Here is a 24,161-nt window from a genome sequence, read left to right on the forward strand (position 1 = left end):
CAATTAAAGAAAAAATAAACTGGACTTCATCAAAATTAGAAACTTTTGTGCTTCAAAGGATACTATCAAGAAAGTGAAAAGACAACCCAGAGAATAGAAGCAAATACTTGTAAATCAAGTATCTGACAAGGCCCTTGTATCTAGAATACATAAAGAACTCCTGGGGTTCCTGGCTGGTTCAGTTGATGGAGCATGAGACTCTTGATCTTGGGGTTGTAAGTTCAAGTTCCACACTGGGTATAAAGATTACTTAAAAAGAAAATCTTTTTTTAAAAAAACTATTTTTTTACTTAAAAAAATTTTTTTAATGTTTATTTACTTTTGGGAGATAGAGTGCAAGCAGGGGAGGGTCAGAGAGAGAGGGAAACACGGAATCTGAAGCAGCTCCCAGGCTCTGAGCTGTCAGCACAGCGCCTAACGTGGGGCTCGAACTCACAATGTGTGGGATCATGACCTGGGCTGAAGTAGCTTAACCAACTGAGCCACCCAGGCAACCCTCCCCCCACTTTTTTTAAAATTTTTTAAAAAAAGAACTCTTTTTTTTTTAATGTTTTTATTTTATTTTATTTTATTTATTTCTAGGAGAGAGAGAGAGAGAGAGAGAGACAGCGTGAGCAGGGGAGGGTCAGAGAGAGAGGGAGTCACAGACTGAAACAGGCTCCAGGCTCTGAGCTGGCAGTCAGCACAGAGCCCGACGCGGGGCTCGAACCCACGAACTGTGAGATCATGACCCAAGCGAAAGTCGGACGCTTAACCGACCAAGCCACCCAGGCGCCCCTAAAAAAAGAACTCTTATAACTCAACAATAAAAAGAATCCAATTAAAAATGGAAGGAAGATCCAAATAGACATTTATTCAAAGAGGATACACAACGGTCAATAAGCACATGAAAAGATGCTCAACATCATTAGTCATTAGAGAAATGCAAATCAAAACCACAAAGAGATTCCACTTTCACACAAACTGGGGGGGCTATAATCAAAAAGTCAGGCAAACAGCAAGTGTTGACAAGAATGTGAAGCCATCAGAATCCTCAAACCCTGCTTTGGAAAAGTCTGGCAGTTCCTCAACAAGTTAAACACAGGGTTACCATCTGACCTAGTGATTTTACTCAGAGCGGAATCACTAGCTGTAAACAATCCAAGTGTCCATTGTGAATAGATAAACAATAAGTGGTATATCTACACAATGGAATCTTATTAATGGAATCTACACAATTGGAATCTTGTTCCAATGGAACAAAGAATGAGACTGATAGATGCCACAACATAGGTGTTTTTAAACACTCTAAGTGAAAGAAGCCCGAGACAAAAGGCCATGTATTATATGACTTCACGTATATGAAATGTCAGGAATGAGCATTTTTGTAGACAAAGTAGATTAACGGTTGCTTAAGGCTGGTTAAGATTGGTAGGTGATACTTAAAGGGTACAGCATTTCTTTTTGAGGTGATGAAAGTATTCTAAGGCTGACTGGTGATGACAGCACACTAAAAAAACATGGAATTGGACATTTTAAATCAGTGAACTGTATGATACATGAACTATCTCTCAATAAAGCTCTTACCAAAACCAAACCAAATCAAACAAACAAAAAACCCAAAGGTGCCCTATGAGAAAATACAGCACAGAAAAGTCCCAGACTACTTAGGGTAGGAATAACCAAACACCTCACTCTTCTCCTTCGACAGCAGGAAAATTGAAGGAGAGTGGGAAGGAAATATATAAAGAAGGCAGAAATAGTATACAAGGTACACAGATGTTCGTAAAGGAGGAATATGGAAGCAGTAGGGGACTGTCTAGACCATGAAAAATCCATGTTATAAAATACAAAGTAAGACCATATGAAGTAAGGTCGAGAGAAAAGTCAAGAAAGCTATGAGCCAGAAGGTCATGAGAAAGTTTGAGAAGGCTGCGAACCACCGTTAAAGGTTAGGTGGCCTCTGGAGAGAGGTGCTTTCACTTTTACTTTATAAATTCTGTATTTTTTATGATAACCATATATTCTTATATTGACTATTTCAATGCATTTTTAAATGTATTTATTTATTTTGAGAGAGTGAGCAAGTGAAGGACAGAGACAATCCAAATGGGTCTGCTTCGAGCCAAAATCAAGAGTCAGATGCTGAAGTGACTGAGCCACCCAGGTGCCCCTTAAGTAAATTTTTTATAAGAAATAAAAAATGTAGAAGCAGAAGGCTCTATCTTTAATTCTTTAATTCTTCTGAAGGCTGGGCACACAGGCCATAAAAACCTGCCCAACTACACGAAACCTGGTTTTTTGTTGCCCCAGGTTGATATCAGGGCTGTAATTCCTTCAAAATAATGTAACATTATAGGGCCAAGATCCAGTGGGACTGGAAAATGATTTCTCTGATTTGATCGTGAGCTCAACTGCTTTCAGCAAAGACAAGTCTATGTTCAATATCTCTGGCCATCTCTCCTTTTATCATATCATATCATTTTGTATGCTAAGCATTTATGATCAAGTGCATCTAAGTCTCCTATACTTTTCCTATAAGGAAAAAGATTATGGTGTGTGGAGATCTATGAAAAGAAATTTCTCTTGTGGGGTGTAATTTACAGAAATGGGGCAACAACAGTTCTGAGAACTGGAGCGACCTTGGTTATCATTAGCGACCTTGGGTTAGTCAATGAATTTCTCTCTCCCTTGCATGTTTTATATCGCTTCCATTTCTTCTTTTGCATAGTGGACATTTTAACACGCAGCTGATAACTCCTCTCAATTGCTCTGAGAAACACATAAGCACAGAGATGTAAAAACCACTTTTCAAAATCAAGTGCAATGGACAAATTCAAAGCTTTGTACACTTGGTAAAGTAGAATGTCAATGACATTGCATTTTAAGACGAGTAACTTTCAGGGGCACCTTGGTGGCTCAGTTGGTCAAGTGTCCAACTCTTGATCTCAGCCCAAGTCTTGATCTCAGGGTTGTGAGTTCAAGCCCTGAGTTGGGTTCCATGCTGGGCATGGAGCATACTTAAAAAAATAAAATAAAATGAAGACCATAACTTTCAGAGATTTTTTTATATATTTGTATTTTTTAAGCATCTAAAGGAATGGGTTTTTTGGTTTTGTTTTGTTTTAAGTAAGTTCCATGCCCCACATGGGGCTGGAACTCACGACCATGAGATCAAGAGTCACAGGCTCTATTTTGTTTCGGTTTTTTTTGTTTTTTTTTTAAATGTTTTATTTATTTCTAGGAGAGAGAGAGAGAGACAGCGTGAGCAGGGGAGGGTCAGAGAGAGAGGGAGTCACAGACTGAAACAGGCTCCAGGCTCTGAGCTGGCAGTCAGCACAGAGCCCGACGCGGGGCCCGAACCCACGAACCGCGAGATCATGACCTAAGCGAAAGTCGGACGCTTAACCGACTAAGCCACCCAGGAGCCTCTCACAGGCTCTATTTTGAACCAGCCAGGCGCCCCTCTAAAGGAGTGGTTCCTAACCAGAGGCAATTTATCCCCAGGAAGCATCTGGCAATGTCTGGAAACATTTTTGATTGTCACAACTTAGCTGCTACTGGTGTCTAGTACAGAGAGGCCAGGGACACTGCTACACTTCCTACAGTGCACAGGAAGGCCCCACAACAAAGAAGGATTGGCTCTCAAATATCATTCATGCTGAGGTTGAGAAATCCTGGTCTAGGAAGCAGAGATGGCCATTTTTCATAGCTGCAATCTTATTTCCTGAAAAAAGTAGGATAAACAAATGGAAGTGCACAAAAAAATCATTTTTTAAGAAGAAAGAAGATTTAAAAACCTTTTGGAACTACTATAGCAAGGATGAGATTGGTTTCACTTTAGAGTAGCGGGTTAACCTGGGATTAACAGACTCTGGATTTCAGGGAATGTACAAATGCGTGTGACACTCATGTCTTTGTGTGTAATTTCTGAGAGGAAGAACCATGGCTTTCATCCAGGCGGTCAAAGGCCCCAAAATGTAAGGTTTTACAATGTCTGAGAAATTAAATATATTCTATCTGGGTTTATTTTCACTGAAACTTCTCAGCATTTTGCTGTAGATCAGTACCAAGGTGACAGGGATTAAGGAAAGGCCAATGGCTACTAGTGACAAAGCCTATTTCCTGTATAATCCAGCAGCAGGTGGGTGAACATTATCCTTGCCAATGTGGTCAACTCCTGTGTTTGGCTCACCACAGACATTCAGGAACCTGAGCTTTACATTAACCTAATTTTTGGGACATCTGGGTGGCTCAGTCACTTAAGTGTCTGACTTCAGCTCAGGCCATGATCTCACAGTCTGTGGGTTTGGGCCCCACATCAGGCTCTGTGCTGACAGCTCAGAGCCTGGAGCTTGCTTCTGATTCTGTGTCTCCCTTCCTCTCTGCCCCTTCCCCGCTCATACTCTGTCTCTCTCTGTCTCAAAAATAAATAAACATTAAAAGAAATTTAAATTAACCTAGTTTCAGTATATTGAGGATCCAAATACAAAATTATGTGAAATACTTACAGTGCCAGAGAGCAAGTCTATGATATAACTATAAAAGTAAATGAGTCCAGAACTACTTATTGGATACACTGTGCACTGAACATCTGTGAAAAAACAAAAACATCAGTGGAAATAGTTTTACAGTCTCTACAACTTGTCCATCATAATTTGTGTACCTATGCATGCATATGTATATATATTTAGACATGTCGCATATAATTATGTGTGGACGTGTTTGCCAATCCGTGGGTTTCTGTCTGCAATCCAAACCTCAGTGCACCAAGTACAACACCATTTTCACCTCTCACTATTCTCCCTACACATCGGTGGCTGTGTGTCTTTTTCTATACATGTTGTATGTGGGTCTACATACATCACGTGTTTTGTCGGTATTGGTATTTTGTGCTTTGGGGTTCATGTTTGCACATGTTTTGGAACATGTGATTGACATAACTGTTATTCCATTGTAAGCACATTCAATTTTAAAAGATCTCTCCATGTGTATAAATAAACATGCAGCTTCATTAAAACAACCTATATTTACATATGTGCAAATAACCAAGAAACTACTTGAATACTAATTTGAGAGACACTACCTTATCCTTGAACAGCTAATTCACTTTCCCTGTATCAGTGAGCTTTGCTGTTGTACAAATAACTTTAAAGTCTCAGGGACTGAACATACTAAACATGTATTTTCTCATTCGTGGAGCTACAGTTTGAGCTCATTTCGCTGATTTAGGCTGAGCCAGGATGGACTCCAGTCTTATAGCTGGGCTCAGCTCTACGCCATATGACTGCATTCTGGGGCCCAGGCTGAGGCAATGGTTACCTAGGTGATGCTCTCCCCATGACTCTTCTCATAGACAAGTCAACCACATAAACCATTTCAAGCCAATATTCCTCTGGACAAAACAAGTCACATGGCCAACTGCAACACCAATGGGACAGAAAGTATTCTCTGCCCCCAGTGGGGGGCCCTACAAAGTCATAATCACAGAGGAGTGACAAATTGAGGAAAAGAGCCCAATCTACCACCCCTTCTCTGAACGTCAGTTTCCCCTTTGTTAAAAGAAGAGAGTTGACAGTCTCTTGATCTCAGCTCAGGTCTGGAACTCATGGTGGTGAGTTAAGGCCCTGCATTGGGCTCCACACTGGGTATGAAGCCTACTAAAAAAAAAGAAAAAAGAAAAAGGAGTTGAACCAGTTTCTCCAAAGCTAATTCCAGTTCTGCCATTTTACAGTTCTAACGTAAGTTAGGCACTGACTCAGCTCGCCCGACTTCTGGCACGTAGCACAGAGCAAGAGAGGAATCGATAAATGTCTGTGGAATGACAGAAACCCTCCACATTAGAATAAACAGAATGCCCAAATGATGTGACTTCAATTAAGCATTCAGTAAGGAAACACGGGTCCGGCACTTGCCATAACGTCTGGCACGTGACTGGCGGAAACTGAGTGTCACCATTATCAGAGATAAAAGTCTCAAAATACAGTTACTAAAGTACGTTGTATCATGCTTGCTAATTATTCCACTCTCCTAGCCCACAGTGCTCCTCCCAGATGCCTTGCTGAAATCAAGAGTGGCCAAGTGACTTGCTTTGGATAATGAAATGTGGCGGAAGTCACAGGAGTCATGTCCGGGCAGACGCTTTAGAAGCCAGCACGTTTGCCATGGCTCTCTTTCCCTTGGACAAAGTGACCGTCAGGGGTCCACACAGAGGCTGCTCCATCAGCCTGGGCTCCAGAGTGAAGACAACACGGAGTGAAACCACCGCCAAACAGTGATGGACACGTACTGTGAGTGAGAAAGAACCTTTGTGGTTACCAGGTGCTGAGAGTCATAGAATCATTTGTTTCTGAAGCATAGCCTAGCTCCGCCTAATACAGGCACCCACAACTTAGAATATAAAGATTCCCAGAAAAGGAAGCATGGTAGATAGGTAAAGTGTGACAAGGACATTCTCACAGCAAACTAGGTCTTAGACTCACCTGTGTCTTTGGACGGAATAAGCACAAATGTGCTATTGGTGATGTTGTATTTGGTGAGCAAGACTGGAAGCAAAACCAGCATAAAGATGATCAGAAAGATCACCAAGTTCAGCAACACCAGAAACCGCAAGAAGGAGAAATAGGACTGAATCCCAGTGCCAAACTTCCCTGGAACAAAGAAATCCAGACATCACCAATCAGGAGCACCAACCACACGCACTACCTGCGGTAGATCCAATCAGCCAGAAAGCTGGTTAGAGGAGTCTTGGTGGGGGAGGGAGGAAGAAACATTTGGTTTTTCTGCTGTTGGCTTTAAGGCTTTCCTTCTTTCACCTGTAAATCTACACTCCATCTTGACAATGGTGTGTGGTAGGATTCAATGTCTTTCCTAATTGACTCAGCACCACTTACTAAAAAGGCTACCCTTTCCCCAGTGAATTGCAGTAGGTGCTTTTGTAACTGACCGTGACTGTATGAATTCATTTCTGGATTCTCACAAACCCCTTTCTGAATGAAAACTTCCAGAAAGGCCACCACTAAATCAGAAAGGAAGCTGGGCATGGAAGCTTGACCGCCTGGATCGAATCCTTCAAATCCTGGGTCTCCCTCATCCTAGCTGAATGAAGTCGGCCAAGTATTTTAACCCATTTGAGTCATGTAAATGATAAATACCTATATGAAAGGTTCTTGTGAGGATTAACTAAGCTAATATGAATGAAATGTTTAACACAATGCCTAGTGGATGATAAAGGCTCAGTTGGGATTAGCTTTTATTATTTTGCTCCAAACATGGTTATGCTTGGATCTCAGAAAAAGTACAGCCAGATGGTTAAGTTTGCTTGTTTTTAATGTTTGTTTATTTTTGAAGGAGAGAGAGGGGAGGAGCAGACAGAGAGGAGACACAGAGTTGGAAGCAGGCTCTAGGCTCTGAGTTGTCAGCACAGGGTCCAATGTGGGACTTGAACCCGTGAGCCATGAGATCATGACCTGAGCCGAAGTCAGACTCAACCAACTGAGCCACTCAGGCACCCTTTCGATGGTTAAGTTTTAAGTGAGCCTATGAAGTCCCTTGTGATTCCACTTACCTTCTCCCAATAAAACAATTTAAAAAGGCACTTTATTGAATAAATTACCAACAGTATATTTTATAGGCCTTAAAATAGTAAAAATGACCGCATTTCTTCCACTCATTCCCTACAGACTTGACAAAATTCCCAATTTAGCAGATTTGAGGAGTTGTCTGTAAATCAACTTTCTGCTTTATGGTTATGTAACCCTAAGAGGTATTTTCTCCCTGGCTCTGCTATGTCACCCAAATGTTGAAATGTTCTTTCCTAATTTTATATTTTGGCACAATTTGCAAAAATTGCAGTTTTTTGTATACTTGCTATGGACTGAATCGTGTCTCCCTCCTACCCCCAAATTCATATGTTGAATCCCTAAGCCCTGATATGATGGTATTTCAAGGTGGAGTCTTTGGGAGATGATTAGGTTTAGATGAAGTCCAGGAGTGGGGCTCAATGATGGGATTGGTGCCCTTCCAAGAAGAGGCATCATAACTGAAGCGTGCGCGCACTCTCTCTCTCTCTCTTTCTCTCTGTCCCTTAAGAGGGCACGAAGATGAGGTCATGTAAAGACACAGTGAGAAGGCAGCCTGGTCTTGAATTTCCAGTCTCCAGACTATAAGAAAATAAATCCTGTCGCTCAGGCCACCCTGTCTATGGTATCTTGTTAGAACAACCAGAGGTGACTGCTGGAATCCTGCAGCCCAACTCTCCCCCATATGGGGAAGGAGGGATCCTCGGTATTTTCAGGGCCAGGGGCAGCTTTGGCAGTCCGGTGAAACCTAACAAACCCTATCTCAGAATAGTATTTTAAATGCTCCTAATACAAATAGACCTATGGTTATAATATTAAAAACCAAATGTGTGCTAGAATAATATAGGAGCATCTTTATTAGCACATTAAATAACAGGATCTAGTGGCAGCCTTGCAGGTTAACTGCTATGAATTCAAAGTAGTGACGAGCACAAACGGTGTTCCAAGACACGTACAGCCGGAAGGGATAGGAAAATAAATATCTGATTTTCCTGGTGACGAAGACACAGGTTCTGCTAATTCTCACTGGTCTGTAGCTCCCACTCCTCACAGAACTAAGTGCTAAATTTCTTCTACAGGTTAGAGAAACGAAGCTGTACTTTCTGGCCCTCCCCCCCCCCCCCCCCCCGGACGGGAGACTTCCACCCCCGCGAAGTCCCCGAGGGGCGCATGTGCAGAGTGTGGGGCGTGGTACCTTCTATGCTGCGAATGTCCTTCCGCCACAGCTCCAGGTGGGTTGCCATCTCGCGAGCCTTCCCTATGAACCTCTTCCAAGACTTGCTGCTATACCGTTTCCACTGGTCCCACTCAGATAAATACTTCATCTGGGTCTCCTGAATGTTCCTGCATTAAAAAAAATAGTCATGATGGGGGTGCCTGGATGGCTTAGTCTGTTAACCGTCTAACTCTTCACTTTGGCTCAGGTCATGATCTCATGGTTTGTGTGATCGAGCACTGCCTCAGTCTTAGCACTGAAGGCATGGAGCCTGCTTGGGATTCTCTCTCCCTCTCTCTGCCCCTCCCTGTGCACTCCTGCACATTCTCTCTCTCTCTCTCTCTCTCTGAATAAGTAAGTAAATGAAAGTCATGACAATGTCATCAAGCCTCAGCATCAAATAAAACTCCAGTTGACAGGATGTGGAAACCCCAGAGCCCTCATACACAGTTGGTGGAAATGTAAAATGGTGTGGCCGCTACTGAAAACAGACTGGATATTCCTCAAAATGTTAAACACAGAGTTCTGATATGACTCAGCAATTCCACTCCTAGGTGGAGGTCCCAAAAGAACGGACAACAGGGTCTCAAAGAAAAACTTGGAAATAAATGTTCATAGCAGCACTATTCACAAGAGCCAAAAGGTGGAAACAACCCAAATGTCCACCAACGGATGAATGCACAAACAAAATGAGACATATCCATACAATGAAGTAACATTCAACCATAGAAAGGAATGGCACACTGTGGCGCCTGGTGGCTCAGTTGCTTAAGCGTCTGACTCTTGGTTTCAGCGCAGGTCATAATCTTTCAGTTTGTGAGCTAGAGCCCTGCATCTGGCTCTGCATTGACTATGGTGCCTGCTTAGGAGTTTCTCTCTCCTTGTGTCTCTGTCCCTACCCTGCTAGTGCGCGCGCTCTCTCTCTCAAAAGAAATAAATATTAAAAAACTTTTTTAAAAAGGGGAGTGCCCGGGTGGCTCCGTTGGTTAAGCATCTGACTTTAGCTCGGGTGGTTCTGATCTCATGGCTTGGCTCCTAAGTCCAAGCCCCGCATCTGGCTCTCTGCTGTCCGCGCAGAGCCTGCTTCAGATCCTCTGTCCCCTGCTATCTCTACTGCTCCCCTTCTCATTCTCTCTCTCAAAAAGAAGTAAACATTTTTGAAAAAACCTAGTCTTATAAATAAAAAAATAAGGACTGGAATACTGGGGCACCTGGGTGGCTCAATTGGTTAAGCATCTGCCTCTCGATTTCAGATCAGGTCATGATCTCACAGTTGGTGAGATTAAGCCTTGCATGACAGTGCAGAGACTGATTGGGATTCTCTCTCTCCCTCTTTCTCTGCCCCTCTCCCAGGCTCATGAGCACGCATGCATGCTCGCTCTCTCTCCCTCAAAATAAACAAATAAACTTAAAAAAATAAATAAAAGGAATGGCATACTGAGACACACCACAACTTGGATCAACCTTGAAAACATGACGCTAAGTGAAAGCAGCCAGGTATTGTATGATTCCATTTATATGACATGTCCAGAATGGCAAATCTAAAGACACAGTAGATCAGTGGTTGGCAAGGGCTCGGGGGAGTGGAAACAGGGAGGAGTAACTACAGACAATGAGGCCTCAGGGGTTTGCAGAGCCACAAGAGGGAGGGAGCATGGGTCCCCGAATGACTACAAAGTTCCCCCTTGATCTGAACCCAGGACTTTTATGTGAACAAGAAATAAACTTCTAGGGGCACCTGGATGGCTCAGTCAGTTGAGCGTCCGACTTCAGCTCAGCAGCTCAGGTCATGACCTCACCGTCTGTGAGTTCGAGCCCCGCATCGGGCTCGCTGCTGTCAGTGTAGAGCCTGTTTTTGATCCTCTGTCCTCATGCCCACGCGCCTCCCCGCCACCCCCCCCCCACGCTTCTGGTGCTCTCTCAAAAATAAATAAAACATTTTTCTAAAGGAAATAAATTTCTAATACATGTGCTATTACATGTTTTGGGTAACTTTGTCCCTGCAGTGTGGCTTACCTTAAGTAATACATTTCTACTCACATGAACTCTTCAGGAAATGCATTCCATGCATCCAGCACACCCCTGCCCAAAACATGCATCAAATGCCTTCCGCATGGCTACTGAACGAACCTTAGCCTCCGCTTCTCAGAGATGTTCAGTGCATACTTCCGAATCGATTGGCTATTGAGGTTTTCGGCGATTCCTCCCTGCAGCTGGGAGCTGTGAGAGTCTGTCGGCTTCAGCAAAGTGCCACTTTGTTTTTCTCGGTTAGGAACGGTCGTCCTCTTGCGTGCAATGGACCGATAGCTTGGCAATTCTTGAAGGAAGTTCACAGGTGGAGAGGAAAAGCAACTGGAATCCAAAGAGAGGTTCTCTGAGCAAGAAAAAAGAGAATCATCATTGACTCCACTGAGCCTGGGAGCCAAAAACACAGACCTTGAGAGGAGAGTCTCAGGGGCCATACCCAAACCTAGCAGATGGTCACTAGCCTGTGCCACACACAAAACACATTTGTATCTTAATTATTCTGTTTACTAGGATGGTCCTCGGGAGGATGACACCATCATCAGCCAATGGGTTCACTTTCAGCAGATGTGTGTGCAAATATGCGGTAGCTTTTGTGGTATCGGAGTTCTAGAGTTTGGCTGCAGCCACCAGCTAAATGTGTGATCTGAGGTAGTTTTCTGAACCCTTCCACATTTGCCGAATGGGGCTGGTATAATTTGCCCCAACTATCTTCACGCGGGGTAAGCTATAATGATGCATTGGACAAAACTTTGAAAAGCATAAAGCGCTATGCAAGTGCAATGCATGGTGATAACATCAGTAGCATCGGCAATAATAATCGCATTCACAGAGCATTTCCTGTGCGCCAGGCACCGTGTGGAGAGCTTCACATGCACTCATGAATGTGGGCTGGCCTTGTGATCTGCTCAGGCCAAGAGAAGGCAGTGGAAGCGATGCTGTGCCATTCTCTAAGCCCTGCTGGCTTCTGCTGCTCTCTGGCCCCCAGCTGCTGCCTTGTGAACAAGTGCACATTAACCCGCTAGAGGATGAGACCATTGCAGTGGGGGATGATCAGCCCAGCTGAGACATCCCAGACGAGCTACACCCCACTGTCACCCAGCTGGCCACAGCTGCTCACACATCTGAGGGAGGTGCTATTACCATTCCCATTTTACAGATGAGAAAATAAAGTTGACAGGTTCCTCAACCACACGCCCAGGCCCCTCAAAGCCCTGCCTGGTTGGATCCTGCTTGTGTCTCCAGTTCCTCAGGCTCTGTGCCCTCCGACCACACATTTTTAAGGATCTTTCAGACGCTAAGATGGGCCTTGCTCCCTCCTCCTCAGAACCTTTGCATATGCTGTTCCTTCTGCCTGGAATGAACTTACCACAACTATTTATCCTATTAGCTCCTACTCAAATGTCACTTAATCAGGGAACTGCTCCTGCCCCCTGCACTATTACAGATGCCATTCCACCCCCCTCCACACACACACACACTCACACACACACTAAGTCCCTCATAGCACTGATCAGAATTTGAAAATACATACATAATATTTGCAAATAAATTTATTTGTGTGATTGGGGCGCCTGGGTGGCTTAGTCGGTTAAGCGTCCGACTTCGGCTCAGGTCATGATCTCGTGGTTCGTGGGTTCGAGCCCCGCGANATTATATGTTAACTTTACTGTTAAGGGTTTACTAAGTTTTAAATAAATAAGGACATAGATCACAACTTCCAATTAAAAAACAAAACGAGGGGCGCCTGGGTGGCTTAGTCGGTTAAGCGTCCGACTTTCGCTTAGGTCGTGATCTCGCGGTTCGTGGGTTCGAGCCCCGCGACAGGCTCTGTGCTGACTGCCAGCTCAGAGCCTGGAGCCTGTTTCAGAGTCTGTGTCTCCCTCCCTCTCTGACCCTCCCCTGCTCACGCTGTCTCTCTCTCTCTCTCCTAGAAATAAATAAAAATATTTAAAAAAAAAATTTATTTGTGTGACTATGTGAGTACATCTATCCCTTCCAGTGGACTGGAAGTTCTCAGAGGGCAGGAGCTGTGATGATGTCTTCACCACTGCACCCCAGAACCTAGCACTGTCCCTGACTCAGAGAGAAATTCAATAAATACTCATTGGATGGATGGGTGGATGAATGGATGGATGACATTCTTAATTTACCCATGCTTAGCCTAATGAGGGGGGGCACTGGAAATGGAACCAGGTCTGCCTGACTCAAAAATCTATTATTTGCTGGCACAGAAACAGACACTCAGATCAATAGAACAGAATAGAGAACCCAGAAATGGACCCACAAACATATGGCCAACTAATCTTTGACAAAACAGGAAAGAATATCCAATGGGATAAAGACAGTGTCTTTAGCAAGTGGTGCTGGGAAAACTGGACAGCGACATGCAGAAAAATGAAACTGGACCACTTTCTTATACCGTACACAAAAATAAACTCAAAATGGATGAAAGAGGGGCACCTGGGTGGCTCAGTCGGTTATGTGTCCAACTTTGGCTCAGGTCATGATCTCGTGGTTTGTAAGTTCGAGCCCTGTGTCAGGCTCTGGGCTGACAGCTAGCTCAGAACCTGAAGCCTGCTTTGGATCTGTGTCTCCCTCTCTCTCTCTGCCCCTCCTCGGCTCACATTCTGTCTCTCTCTCAAAAATAAATCGAGATTAAAATTTTTTTAAAAAAAATGGATGAAAGACCTAAATATAAGACAGGGAGCCATCAAAATCCTAGAGGAGAAAGCAGGCAAAAACCCTGTGACCTCAGCTGCAGAAACTTCTTACTCAACAGGTCTCCAGAGGCAACGTAACAAAAGCAAAAGTGAACTACTGGGACCTCATCAAAATAAAAGGCTTCTGCACAGTGAAGGAAACAATTGGCAAAACTAAAAGGCAACCGATGGAATGGAAAAAGGTATTTGCAAAAGACATATCAGATAAAGGGTTAGTATCCCAAATCTAGAAAGAACTTATCAAACTCAACACCCAAAAAACAAATAATTCAGTGAAGAAATGGGCAAAAGACATGAATAGACACTTCTCCAAAGAAAACATCCAGATGGCCAACCAACACATGAAAAAATGCTCAACATCACTCATCCTCAGCGAAATACAAATCAAAACCACACCTCACACTGGTCAGAATGGCTAACATTAACAACTCAGGTAACAACAGATGTTGGCGAGGATGCAGAGAAAGAGATCTCTTTTGCACTGCTGGTGGGAATACAAACTGGTGAAGCCACTCTGGAAAACAGTCTGGAGGTTCTTCAAAAAATTAAAAATAGAACTACCCTATGACCCAGCAATCACACTACTAGCTATTTATCCGAGGGACACAGGTATGCTGTTTTCAAGGGGCGCATGCACCCCAATGTTTATAGCAGCACTATCAACAATAGCCAAAGTATAGAAAGGGCCCAAATGTCCATCTATGAATGAATGGATAGAGAAGATGTGGTATTCAAAAAAGAATGAAATCTTGCCATTTGCAGCTACACGGATATGACTTCACTCATATGAGGACTTTAGGATACAAAACAGATGAACATAAGGGGAGGGAAGCAAATATAATATAAAAACAGGGAGGGGGACAAAACATAAGAGACTCTTAAATATGGAGAACAAACAGAGGGTTGTTGGAGGCGTTGTAGGAGGGAGGATGCGCTAAATAACTTGGATGTAAATTTAAAAAATAAATTTAAAAAAAGGAAATACAAACTTCTAGTTCTAAAGTATGTAAATCATGGAGATGAAGAGAACAACCTAGGGAATCTAGTCAATAATATTGTATTAACATTGTATGGTGACAGATGGTATAACTACATTTATATGAGCACCGTGTAATCTATCGAATTATCCACTCACTCTGGTTTTTTTTTTAATATTTTTATTTATTTCTAGGAGAGAGAGAGAGAGACAGTGTGAGCAGGGGAGGGTCAGAGAGAGGGAGATACAGACTCCGAAATAGGCTCCAGGCTCTGAGCTGGCAGTCAACACAGAGCCCGACGCGGGGCTCAAACCCACGAACCGCGATATCATGACCTAAGCGAAAGTCGGACGCTTAACCGACCAAGCCACCCAGGCGCCCCTCCGCTCACTATGTTTTAAAACGAATATAACCTTGGAGCGCCTGGGTGGCTCAGTCGGTTAAGCATCCGACTTCGGCTCAGGTCATGATCTTACAGTTCATGAGTTCCAACCTGACGTCGGGCTCTGTGCTGACAGCTCAGAGACTGGAGCCTGTCTTCGGATTCTGTATCTCCTTCTCTCTCTGACCCTCCCATTCTAACTCACACTATTTCTCTCTCTCTCTCAAAAACAAAGCAAACAAACAAAAAAACCACACAAAACAAAACACATTAAAAAATAAAAAATAAAATGTTAAAAAAATAAAATGAATATAACTTTGTATGTCAACTATACCTCAATATGAAAAAAAGTTGTTAAGATGGAGAAATTAAATTTAGAATTACACACGCACATACAAAAATCTATTATTCACTCTACCACATTAGGCTACAGCTGGAGGCCAAGTTTTGCTGTGCCCAGGCAACAGTCTAAGAAGGGAGGGCCTTCTGTCGAAGGTGAGATACCACCTTCAAGATGGGTTTTATGCCTGATGCAATTTTAGTTGTGTGAAGACCACCTTGAGAAGAGACAGGAAACAGGGAGAGGAAATAGGAAACAGCCATAATAACCTAAGCAATTACCCCTATTGGCAGCAAAACTTCTAAGGCTTAATGTTAGATGCCAAACTGCCTGGGTTTGACTCCTAGCTCTGTTGAATATTAGTGTGTGTGTCATTGGGAATAGTACTTAACCTCTCTGAACTTTACTCTCATCTCAAATTTTCATTCACCAAATATAGCTACCATGTGTCAGATCTAGAGCCAGTGATACTGCCATGAACAAAGCAAATGTCCTACTCACACGGCACTTATATTCTGAGAGGAGGACAGGGGAAGATTAGACAGTAAGTAAGTGATAAATATTCCAGGAGGTGAAAAGTACAAAAACGGAACCAGAGTGGGCTAAGGAGACAGGTGATATGCAGAAGGAAGGCACTGTTTCCCATAAGGCAGGTAGGGTATGATCTCCGCATTAAACTAGCATTGAAGCTGAGGCTGAATAGGCAGCCTGAGCCCTGTATATATTTGGGGAAGGGAATCCAAGGGCAGGGAAACAGCAAATGCAAAGGCCCCGAGGCAGGAGGCAGGGGTGTGTACCGCACGCTTGAGGAGCAGCACAGAAGCAGAAGCTGGTGTGGCTGGAGAAGAGTGAACAAACAGGCACTGAAAGGTTCTGTAGTTCTGACCTCTGATGAACCACACCAGCCCCTCTGTGGTCCCCTCCCCTTGAATCAGGACTGGATCTGTGACTTGCTTTAACCAAAGGTCACAACACAAGTGTTTCTCTGCCAGTTGCAGCCCCAATCCTTGAAGGGCCTAGAAGCTTCCACCTGGGTGCTCTTGGGACGCCGAGGCTGTCGTGTAGGAAGTTGGGATGTGCGGCTGGCACAGTCACATGGAAGGGAAGAGGCCCCAGGTGTCCGAGGAAGAGAAACGAGGAACCAGTGGACAGTGAGTACCAGAGACCCTAGCTCTGACCCCAGCTGCTGCGGCCGACCCCCAGCCCTTGGGTCACCCTCGCTTTTAGCACTGCCAGGGGCAGGAAGGAGCTATCTGGATGCTCCAGACCCAACAGACATGACACGCGGCCGAGCAAACCATCTCTTCCATGCCCTGCTGATTTCCTGATGCACAGAATCAGCAGAAACCAGAAAACGGCCTAAGCCGTCACGTTCAGAGTAGTCTGTTCGCAACAATAGGTAACTGGGACGGGGAGCATGGAAAAGTGGAGGTCAAAGACGTGGCTGGGGCCACACCGAGTCAGACTCCATGGGCCGGGTATGCCCCTCGGAGGTAACAGAAGGGAAGCCACTGAGGGCTCAGAGCTGAAGGGTGTCTCGATGTGACCACATTTTAGAGGATCACTCTGGAGGCTGCGGAGCTAAGGATGGGACCCACCGCAGAGGCCGGCTTCAGCGCATTAAAGGCGATTGCTAGGGAGAGACACTCGGCTTGGCGCCTGGCCACAGTGGGCTCCATAAAATGTACTTACAGCTATTAAGAGAAAGGAGTGCTGGGGAGGGGGAAACCAGCCAAGGCCTGGTTGTCTGAATTGGAGTCTGACGGTTCAGATTTGTAATGTTTGCCTCTCTGACGAGCACATTCAGACACAACGGCACAGCTGTCCCACTGCCGATGACACACAGACACGCGCCTGGAGCCCTGCCTGTTGCCAAGTGCAAGCCTGCAAATCTCACTCAACCTTGCATTTCCTTGCTCCAGCACACCCTGAGGAAATGACACACTTCTATTAGTAACAGCGGCTCCTAAAGCAAATGTGGGGGGTGTGGCGGGTGGTGGGGGAGGGGGCCAGGAGGCTAAAGGGTCCAAGCCCTGGCTGAAGGCCACTCCTTCTGGCCACCAACAAAGAGCTCTTAGTAATCACAAACAAAGGTCTCAGAATATGAAGCAGTACCAACCAACTGAATATTCAGCAACTGTGGGGTCAGGGACCACGGGCTGGAGCTAGAGCCTGGGTTGGCTTGTCACCCACCAGCCAGGGCACCCCAGGCAAGACAATGACTGTCTCTGAGTCACATGTTTCTCTTCTCAGGAGTCGGGTATGTAATACTACAGACCTCAGTGTGATCATGAGGATGAGGTTACAAACAACACAAGTGATATTAGCTAGGATTTGCGGAGCACTTACCTTGTGCCAGGCTATTTGAGGTACTCAGCATGCATCAACACGTTAAATACTCTGAACTACTCTTTGAATAGAATCATCCCCTTTTACAGACAAAGAAACTGAGGTTTGGAGAGGTTAAGTGCCTTGCCCACTCACACAGTAAGTTTTGGAATTAGGAATCTATCATAGGCTTGCCAAATGCTAAAGCTGTAGGCTTCATCATGAAACGATTCAATGGGCCATCGATTTGAAAGTGTTCCATGGGGCACCTGGGTGGCTCAGTCGGTTAAGCGTCTGACTTCAGTTCGGGTCTTGATCTCGCAGTTTGCGAGTGTGAGCCCAGCATCAGGCTCTCTCCTGACAGCTCGGTGCCTGGAGCCTGCTTTGGATTCTGAGTCTCCCCCTCTCTCTGTCCCTCCCCCGCTCATGCTCTGTCTCTCTCTCTGTCTCTGTGTCTCTCTCTCAAAAATAAACATTAAAAAAATTTTTAAGAAAGTGCTTCAGAAACACTAAAATATAACTTATTTAATTGTTCTTCCACGTACTCAGATTCATATTTCATAACAACAGTCCCTGGTGGAAAACTCTATTTTCAAATGGCCATTATGGAAGAGGAAAGACTTTTCAGACATTCTTGGGACGTGCTTCATCTTCAAATCAAGAAAACAAAAAATCACAAGTAACTCTTTGAACACAGGCCTCATTATGTTCAGCACTATGATCCACCTCCTCCCATTTTCATTCGACCACACGTTTGTCAGAGCATGACATCACCTGGTTTCTCACGCCAACCTGCAGCGGTAGGCGAGGGAGAAGGCGTCACTGCCCTGGCTTTTCAACAAGGGAACGGCGGCTTGCCCAAGCCGTTGCTGTCGAGACAGACTCCTGGTTTTACCTTCTTAGAAAGACAGGCTGCATCATCTCCCTTGCTTTTCTCATCCTTAGAGAGTAAGAACGTCTCATACTTATTGTCCGATGGTCTCCTGAACTGGTCCAGCTGACAATTATTGTCAGCACAGCCAATTAATTCCTGTGGTCAGTGTGTGGGCTGCCTGTTGGACACTTATTTGCATGGGAGGCAGGAGCATAGTTGAGACACTGGGGTGCCTCCATCTAGAAATGTCTAGAAACTTTTGCCCATTAGAGCTGGATTTCGACATTTAAGAGATTATTATTTAGGTGGGAGGATGACTGGGTAATTATAGAGAATGTGGAGGCAGGGACAGCCATTCAGTACTTTCTCTGTTATCTGGTATTCTTCCAGGTTAAGGGCAAAGCTAGTCTCTCTGAGACTTAGGGCAGTGTTTTGCTGAGCGACAGCCCTCCATCTGAAGGACAGACGGAATGAATGAACACGCAGAGGCAAGCACACCTGGACAGCATCCTTCGGCCCTAAGTTTCTCAGCAGCCCCTTCCACAGGCCATGAAATCCTACCCATCGGCATGAACACTGTCAGGAAGTGGGCACAGGCCAACCATGATTAAATGGCACTCAAACCACCACCGGTCTCCTTCTCATGCTTGCCAAGAATCCAGCCCAACCTTATTTGGTGCTGGGTTCACTTCAGGGTTTTTCTACCCACTCACAGAATCGTGGAAACTCCAGCCAAGAAGGGACTTTCTGGGTCATCTGGTCCAGGCCTCTCGCCAGCTGCAGGGGGAATGACTTCTGTTTGACTAACTGCATGGAGACCCTCTCCGCACGAGACTCTGAGGCAGGGACTCTGGAGGGGGGGAAGGTTTGCAGAGTGGCTACCTGCCTCACTCCTCCAACCGTATCTCCTAAGTGCCCACCCCATTGTACTCATCCCTAATTCTTTTTTAAATTATTTTAAAGTTTATTTATTTATTTTGAGAGAAAGAGTGTGCATGAGTAGGGGAGGGGCAGAAAGAGAGGTAGAGAGGGAATTTGCAGAAGGCTCCAGGCTCTGAGCTGTCAGCACAGAGCCTGACGTGGGGTTTGAACTCAAGAACCCTGAGATCATGATCTGAGCCAAGTCAGATGCTTAACTGACTGAGCCATCTAGGCACCCCTCACCCCTAACTCTATCCCCTTCACTGTTTAGTTGCACCTAGTCTCTGACTGCCTGTCTGTCCTGACTGTCTCTGACTGTCCCCCAGTAAGACTATATAACCTCCATAAAGTCAGGGACCCCATCTCTCTCCTCCATGGCCGAGTCCCCAGGGTCTAGCACAGAACCTGACACATGGTGGACGCTCAATAAACACCTGCTGATTGACTGAATGAATGAATAAAAGAATGAATGAATAAATTTGATGTTTCAGATACAGGCAATGTTGGCTCACCAACCAGACAGGCCAAAGCATGTTTTAGAACACCAGCAAAGCAGGAACACTAAAGAGTAAGGAAAAGATTTAAGAAATTTAAGCACTGAACATTATTCTTTTTTTAATGTTTTTTATTTCTGAGAGAGAGAGAGATAAAGAGAGACATAGCATGAGAAGGGGAGGGTCAGAGAGAAAGGAAGATACAGAATCTGAAGCAGGCTCCAGGCTCTGAGCTAGCTGTCAGCAAAGAGCCCGATGCAGGGCTTGAACCATGAGATCATGACCTGAACCGAAGTCAGGCGCTTGACCAACTGAGCCACTCAGGTGCCCCAAACATTATTCTTTTCTATATGGATATTTTTTTTCCACACATGAAAAAAAAAATTTTAAGGAGAAAAAATAAGCTGGCAGAAAATAATGATTGAAATGTTCACCAAATATTATATTATTCCTATTTAAAGCACTTCACACAAATGAGCCCTATTGGAAGCATGCTTTTCTATCATTTATCAAGAAATGACCAAATGGCTTGTGTACATCTGGTTTGATATTACCAATAAGGCAAGATAGACACTGATGGCAGAAATTCGAGGGCCTCCTCAACTAACGTTCTTTGACAAGGTTTTTATTTTGAATGTTAACAGGAAGTGGGACACCCAGGTAATTTATTCTCACAGTTAACCCTGACCCTCACCCTGACTCTGAACCTAAACCCAACCCTGACCCTGACCCTGACCCTTACCCAAACCCAAACCCTAACCCTAGCCTAAGGGCTCACAGTCCAGGGGACCTAGTGGAAGCTGCTATGACATCACCAAGTGCTCCAAGGCCAGGGTCTCATCACTGTCCTACTCCTGGAAAGGCCACCCACCTGCCCATCCATCCATCATTCATTCATTCCCTCAGTCATTCAAACACATTTACTGAGCAACTGCTATATGCCAGCCATAGCTGTCTCAGCACTGTTCTAAGACTGGGACATAGGCTTGAATATGACACACAAATCCCCTTCCCTTTATGGGGCTTACATTCTAGCCAGAGGAGACCAACAGTAAGCAAGTTAAGAACAATATATTTCAAGGGCAACTGGGTAGCTCACTCGGTTAAGTGTCCAACTTCGGCTCAGGTTATGAAAAAAAGAGGGGTATTTTTCAGATGCTGACTGTATGGAGAAAAATAAAGCAGGGATGGATTGGAGCAAAGCCTGCAGGAGGTGGAGGGTGAGGGGAAGAGCCACATGGCTACTGGGGAGAAGAGCATCCAAGGGAGCGAGAAGGGCAAGTGCAAAGGTCCAGAGGCAGGACCATGTCCACTCAGTTCAAGGCACAGGAGGGAGGCCAGCATGGCTGAAGGAGAGTCAGCAGAGAGGACAGTAATGAGGTAAGAGATCAGGGGAAGAAACAGGCCGGGCCACACAGGATCGGTGTGCCATGTTGAGGACTTTGGCTTTCAGTCGAGAAAGTGGGAGCCATGAGGGGTTTTGAGCAGCAGAATGACATATTCTGACTCAGATTTAACAAGATCTCTCTGGCCAGTCCTGAGGCTATTTCTGTCCACGAGCTGCACAGGTTGGCGTGGCTACATCCCATTCCAGGGCATCAAATGTCAAACTGCAGTGTCCTGCAATGACAGACATGTTCTATGTCTGCACTGTCCAGTGTGGTGACCGCTAGCCACACGCGAATGAAATGGGGCTGGTGACGGTCAGGAAATGAATTCTTAATTTTATCAGACTTCATTAAACTTATATTTGCATCGCCCCATGTGGCTGGTGGCGACCATACTGGACAATGTAGATGGGCCTCGTTCTTAGGAGTCCAGAGGCTAGTCTGAGAAGAGAGGACCCAGGGCCTTGGGAGCCTCCTCCATCTGCCAGACCTCAGAACTGCCAGGCTAGGACCTGTATGAGTCACACCACCTGGCACCACACCACCTGGGTGCGGCCTAGGGACTGGCTGGGTGCAAGGCTTTATGACCAGATGAGCAAACAGTCTTCAAGAGGAGTGACTAACTGGGTAATCAGAGCCCCACTGGGCCCTGAACCCAAGTCTCCTGGTTTTCAAGTGGGCGGAGCATCCGGTGGGCTATACGCGGAGCAACCACAGGGATTCTGTCTGTCTGAGTAGGTGACAGACATCTCGGGTAAGAGCACAGCCTCTAAAGCCCACTGCCCAGATTCAAATCCCAGGTCCACTTGCTACTTTGTTGACCATTCCATGTCTCAGTTTTCTCACCTGTAAAATGGAGATCCCACCTGGCATAACTATCCTGAGGATTAGACGGCCATTATATGCTTAGAAGAAAGGTCAGCAAACCTTACTATTTCCTTACTATTTAACACCTAGTCTCTGTCACAACTCCTCAACTCTGCCGTTGCTGCAGGAAAGCAGACATAATCCAAAAAAGAATGGGCATGACTGTGTTCTAATAAAACTTTATTTATAAAAACAGGTGGAAGGCTGGATTTGGCCCATGGGTTGTAGTTTACAGACCCTTGGCTTAGCGCAGTGTCCGGCGTATTGTGCTTATATCCGGTTATTTATTAATGAACTCAGTGAACAGGAAGATTTTATATGTGCTGGGAGGGATCTTGCTATAGATGAGCTACTCCTTCTGTGGAGTGTTTACTTTCCTTGGCCAAGATTTCTCCAAGGAAGATTTCCATCATTCCTGGAAGCAACAACAAAAATCAGCCTTTACTGAGCATTAACCGTGCACCATGATCATGCCAAACCCTTTATGTACTTCTCTCCTGTGATGTTTACAATTACTTTATCGCATGGTCCTTCTTAAGTGCTGCCTTCCTACTGCAACACAGAAATTTCAGAGGGGATCTCTGCCCAAGCTTGAGCCGAAGTCTGAACCCTGAGGGCAAAGACCTCCATGGGTCTTATTCACTTTTACATCCCTGGCGATTGGCCTGGGCCTGGCACATCTTAAACCAAATACACATTTGTCTAATAAACACAGGGACACACTGGCTCTAGATTCATAACATTAATGTCCTTCTGAATTTTTTTTAATGTTTTATTTATTTCTGAGAGAGAGAGAGAGAGAGAGAGCAGGGGAGGGTCAGAGAGAGAGGGAGACACAGAATTGGAAACAGTTTCCAGGCTCTGAGCTGGCTGTCAGCACAGAGCCTGATGTGGGGCTCGAACCCACGAACCATGAGATCATGACCTGAGCCAAAGTTGGACGCTTAACTGACTGAGCCACCCAGGTGCCCCCTTTAATGTCCTTCTGTTTCAGTACTTTGTCAAGTAACTTCCCAGAGCCTCAGTTTCCTCAGGGGTAAAATGGGCAAATAACACCTCGTGAGTTGCTGTAATTCAAGACTTGAGCCCAAAGTCACACTGCTGACCGGGGCCCAGGAACTGGCTCCTGCTCACCTGATCTTGTCCCCTCTCCTCCTGTCGGCTCCAGCCAGAAGCCTCCCCAAATACAGCAACGTCATTGTCACCTCCACCCTATGCTCTTGCTGTAAGCCCCTCTGGACGCTCTTTCTACCTGCATTTCCTATGGCTGTTTCCTTTATGCCCTTCAGCCTCTGTCCAGACGTCCACGGCTCAGAGAGACTTCTCTGACCACCTCAGCTAAGCAGGCCCTTCCTCTCTCTCATCACCTGTTCATTTCCTGCTCAGCAATCACACTTAGCTCTAACTACCCTATTTCCTCTTTACCTGTTGAGTGTCTCCCCCGCTTGACTAGAAGCTTCTTGAAAGCATGTCCCCCAGTCTGCCTCTTTCACTACTAGGTTCCAGGCCTGGTACACGGTCATGGCTCAGGGTCAGTTCCCTTCCTCTTCCTCCTCCTCCTGCTGGTAGGCGGGGGAGCCCCACTGAAGGTCTGGGGGGGTCCCACACTCACATAAAGCTCTTTAAAAAGCAACCAGATTGCAACAAAGGTTACAACATTGAGAAGTCATTTCCCCCTTTTATCCCTCTCAGTTCTTCACTTCCTGAAAAAAACAAAAACAAAAAAAGCCATCGAGGACCTTTGGGCCTCATGTGGCCTGAGTTGCTGGGCAGATCTCAGCCTCTTCAGACAGAGGGGAAAAAATAATCCAAGGTCAGACGGTTGGCTCACCAGGGAACCGCTGTGGCCTGAAGCGGTGTGTGCCGTCTCCAGCTGCATCCAGTCCTGCAGAAGACGCCCCCTCCCAGGCACCTTTCAGGGTGCCGAGTGACCCCAGGGCACATTTAAGGGTGATGAGTGACCCTGACAAATGGGCTTATCAGCTAAGGGAACAAACACTGATGGATGAACAGCTACTTATCTTCAAGCTTAATACAACCTGTTGGGCTGAAACACCCCGAAGAATT

At 45.3% G+C, this 24,161-nt stretch overlaps 1 protein-coding gene across 3 annotated transcripts in view; it reads right to left on the reverse strand.

The window, feature by feature from the left end:
- Nucleotides 1-24,161, reverse strand: part of TMC7 (transmembrane channel like 7) — a 57,142-nt gene that overhangs the window by 27,192 nt on the left and 5,789 nt on the right. For 2 of the 3 annotated variants that reach the window (XM_039255902.1, XM_039255901.1), the window contains exons 2-5: nt 10,906-11,149; nt 8,755-8,903; nt 6,462-6,629; nt 4,491-4,573 (exon numbers count right to left, since the gene is read on the reverse strand). In XM_039255902.1, coding sequence (XP_039111833.1) covers nt 4,491-4,573; nt 6,462-6,629; nt 8,755-8,903; nt 10,906-11,149 — 644 coding nt within the window. Of the gene's footprint in view, nt 1-4,490; nt 4,574-6,461; nt 6,630-8,754; nt 8,904-10,905; nt 11,150-24,161 lie in introns of those variants that run through there. The other variant, XM_039255903.1, reaches the window with a different exon arrangement.

Source organism: Hyaena hyaena, unplaced genomic scaffold (genome assembly GCF_003009895.1).
Source record: "Hyaena hyaena isolate Hyena2069 unplaced genomic scaffold, ASM300989v1 scaffold_550, whole genome shotgun sequence".
Classification (NCBI taxonomy): Eukaryota; Metazoa; Chordata; class Mammalia; order Carnivora; family Hyaenidae; genus Hyaena; species Hyaena hyaena.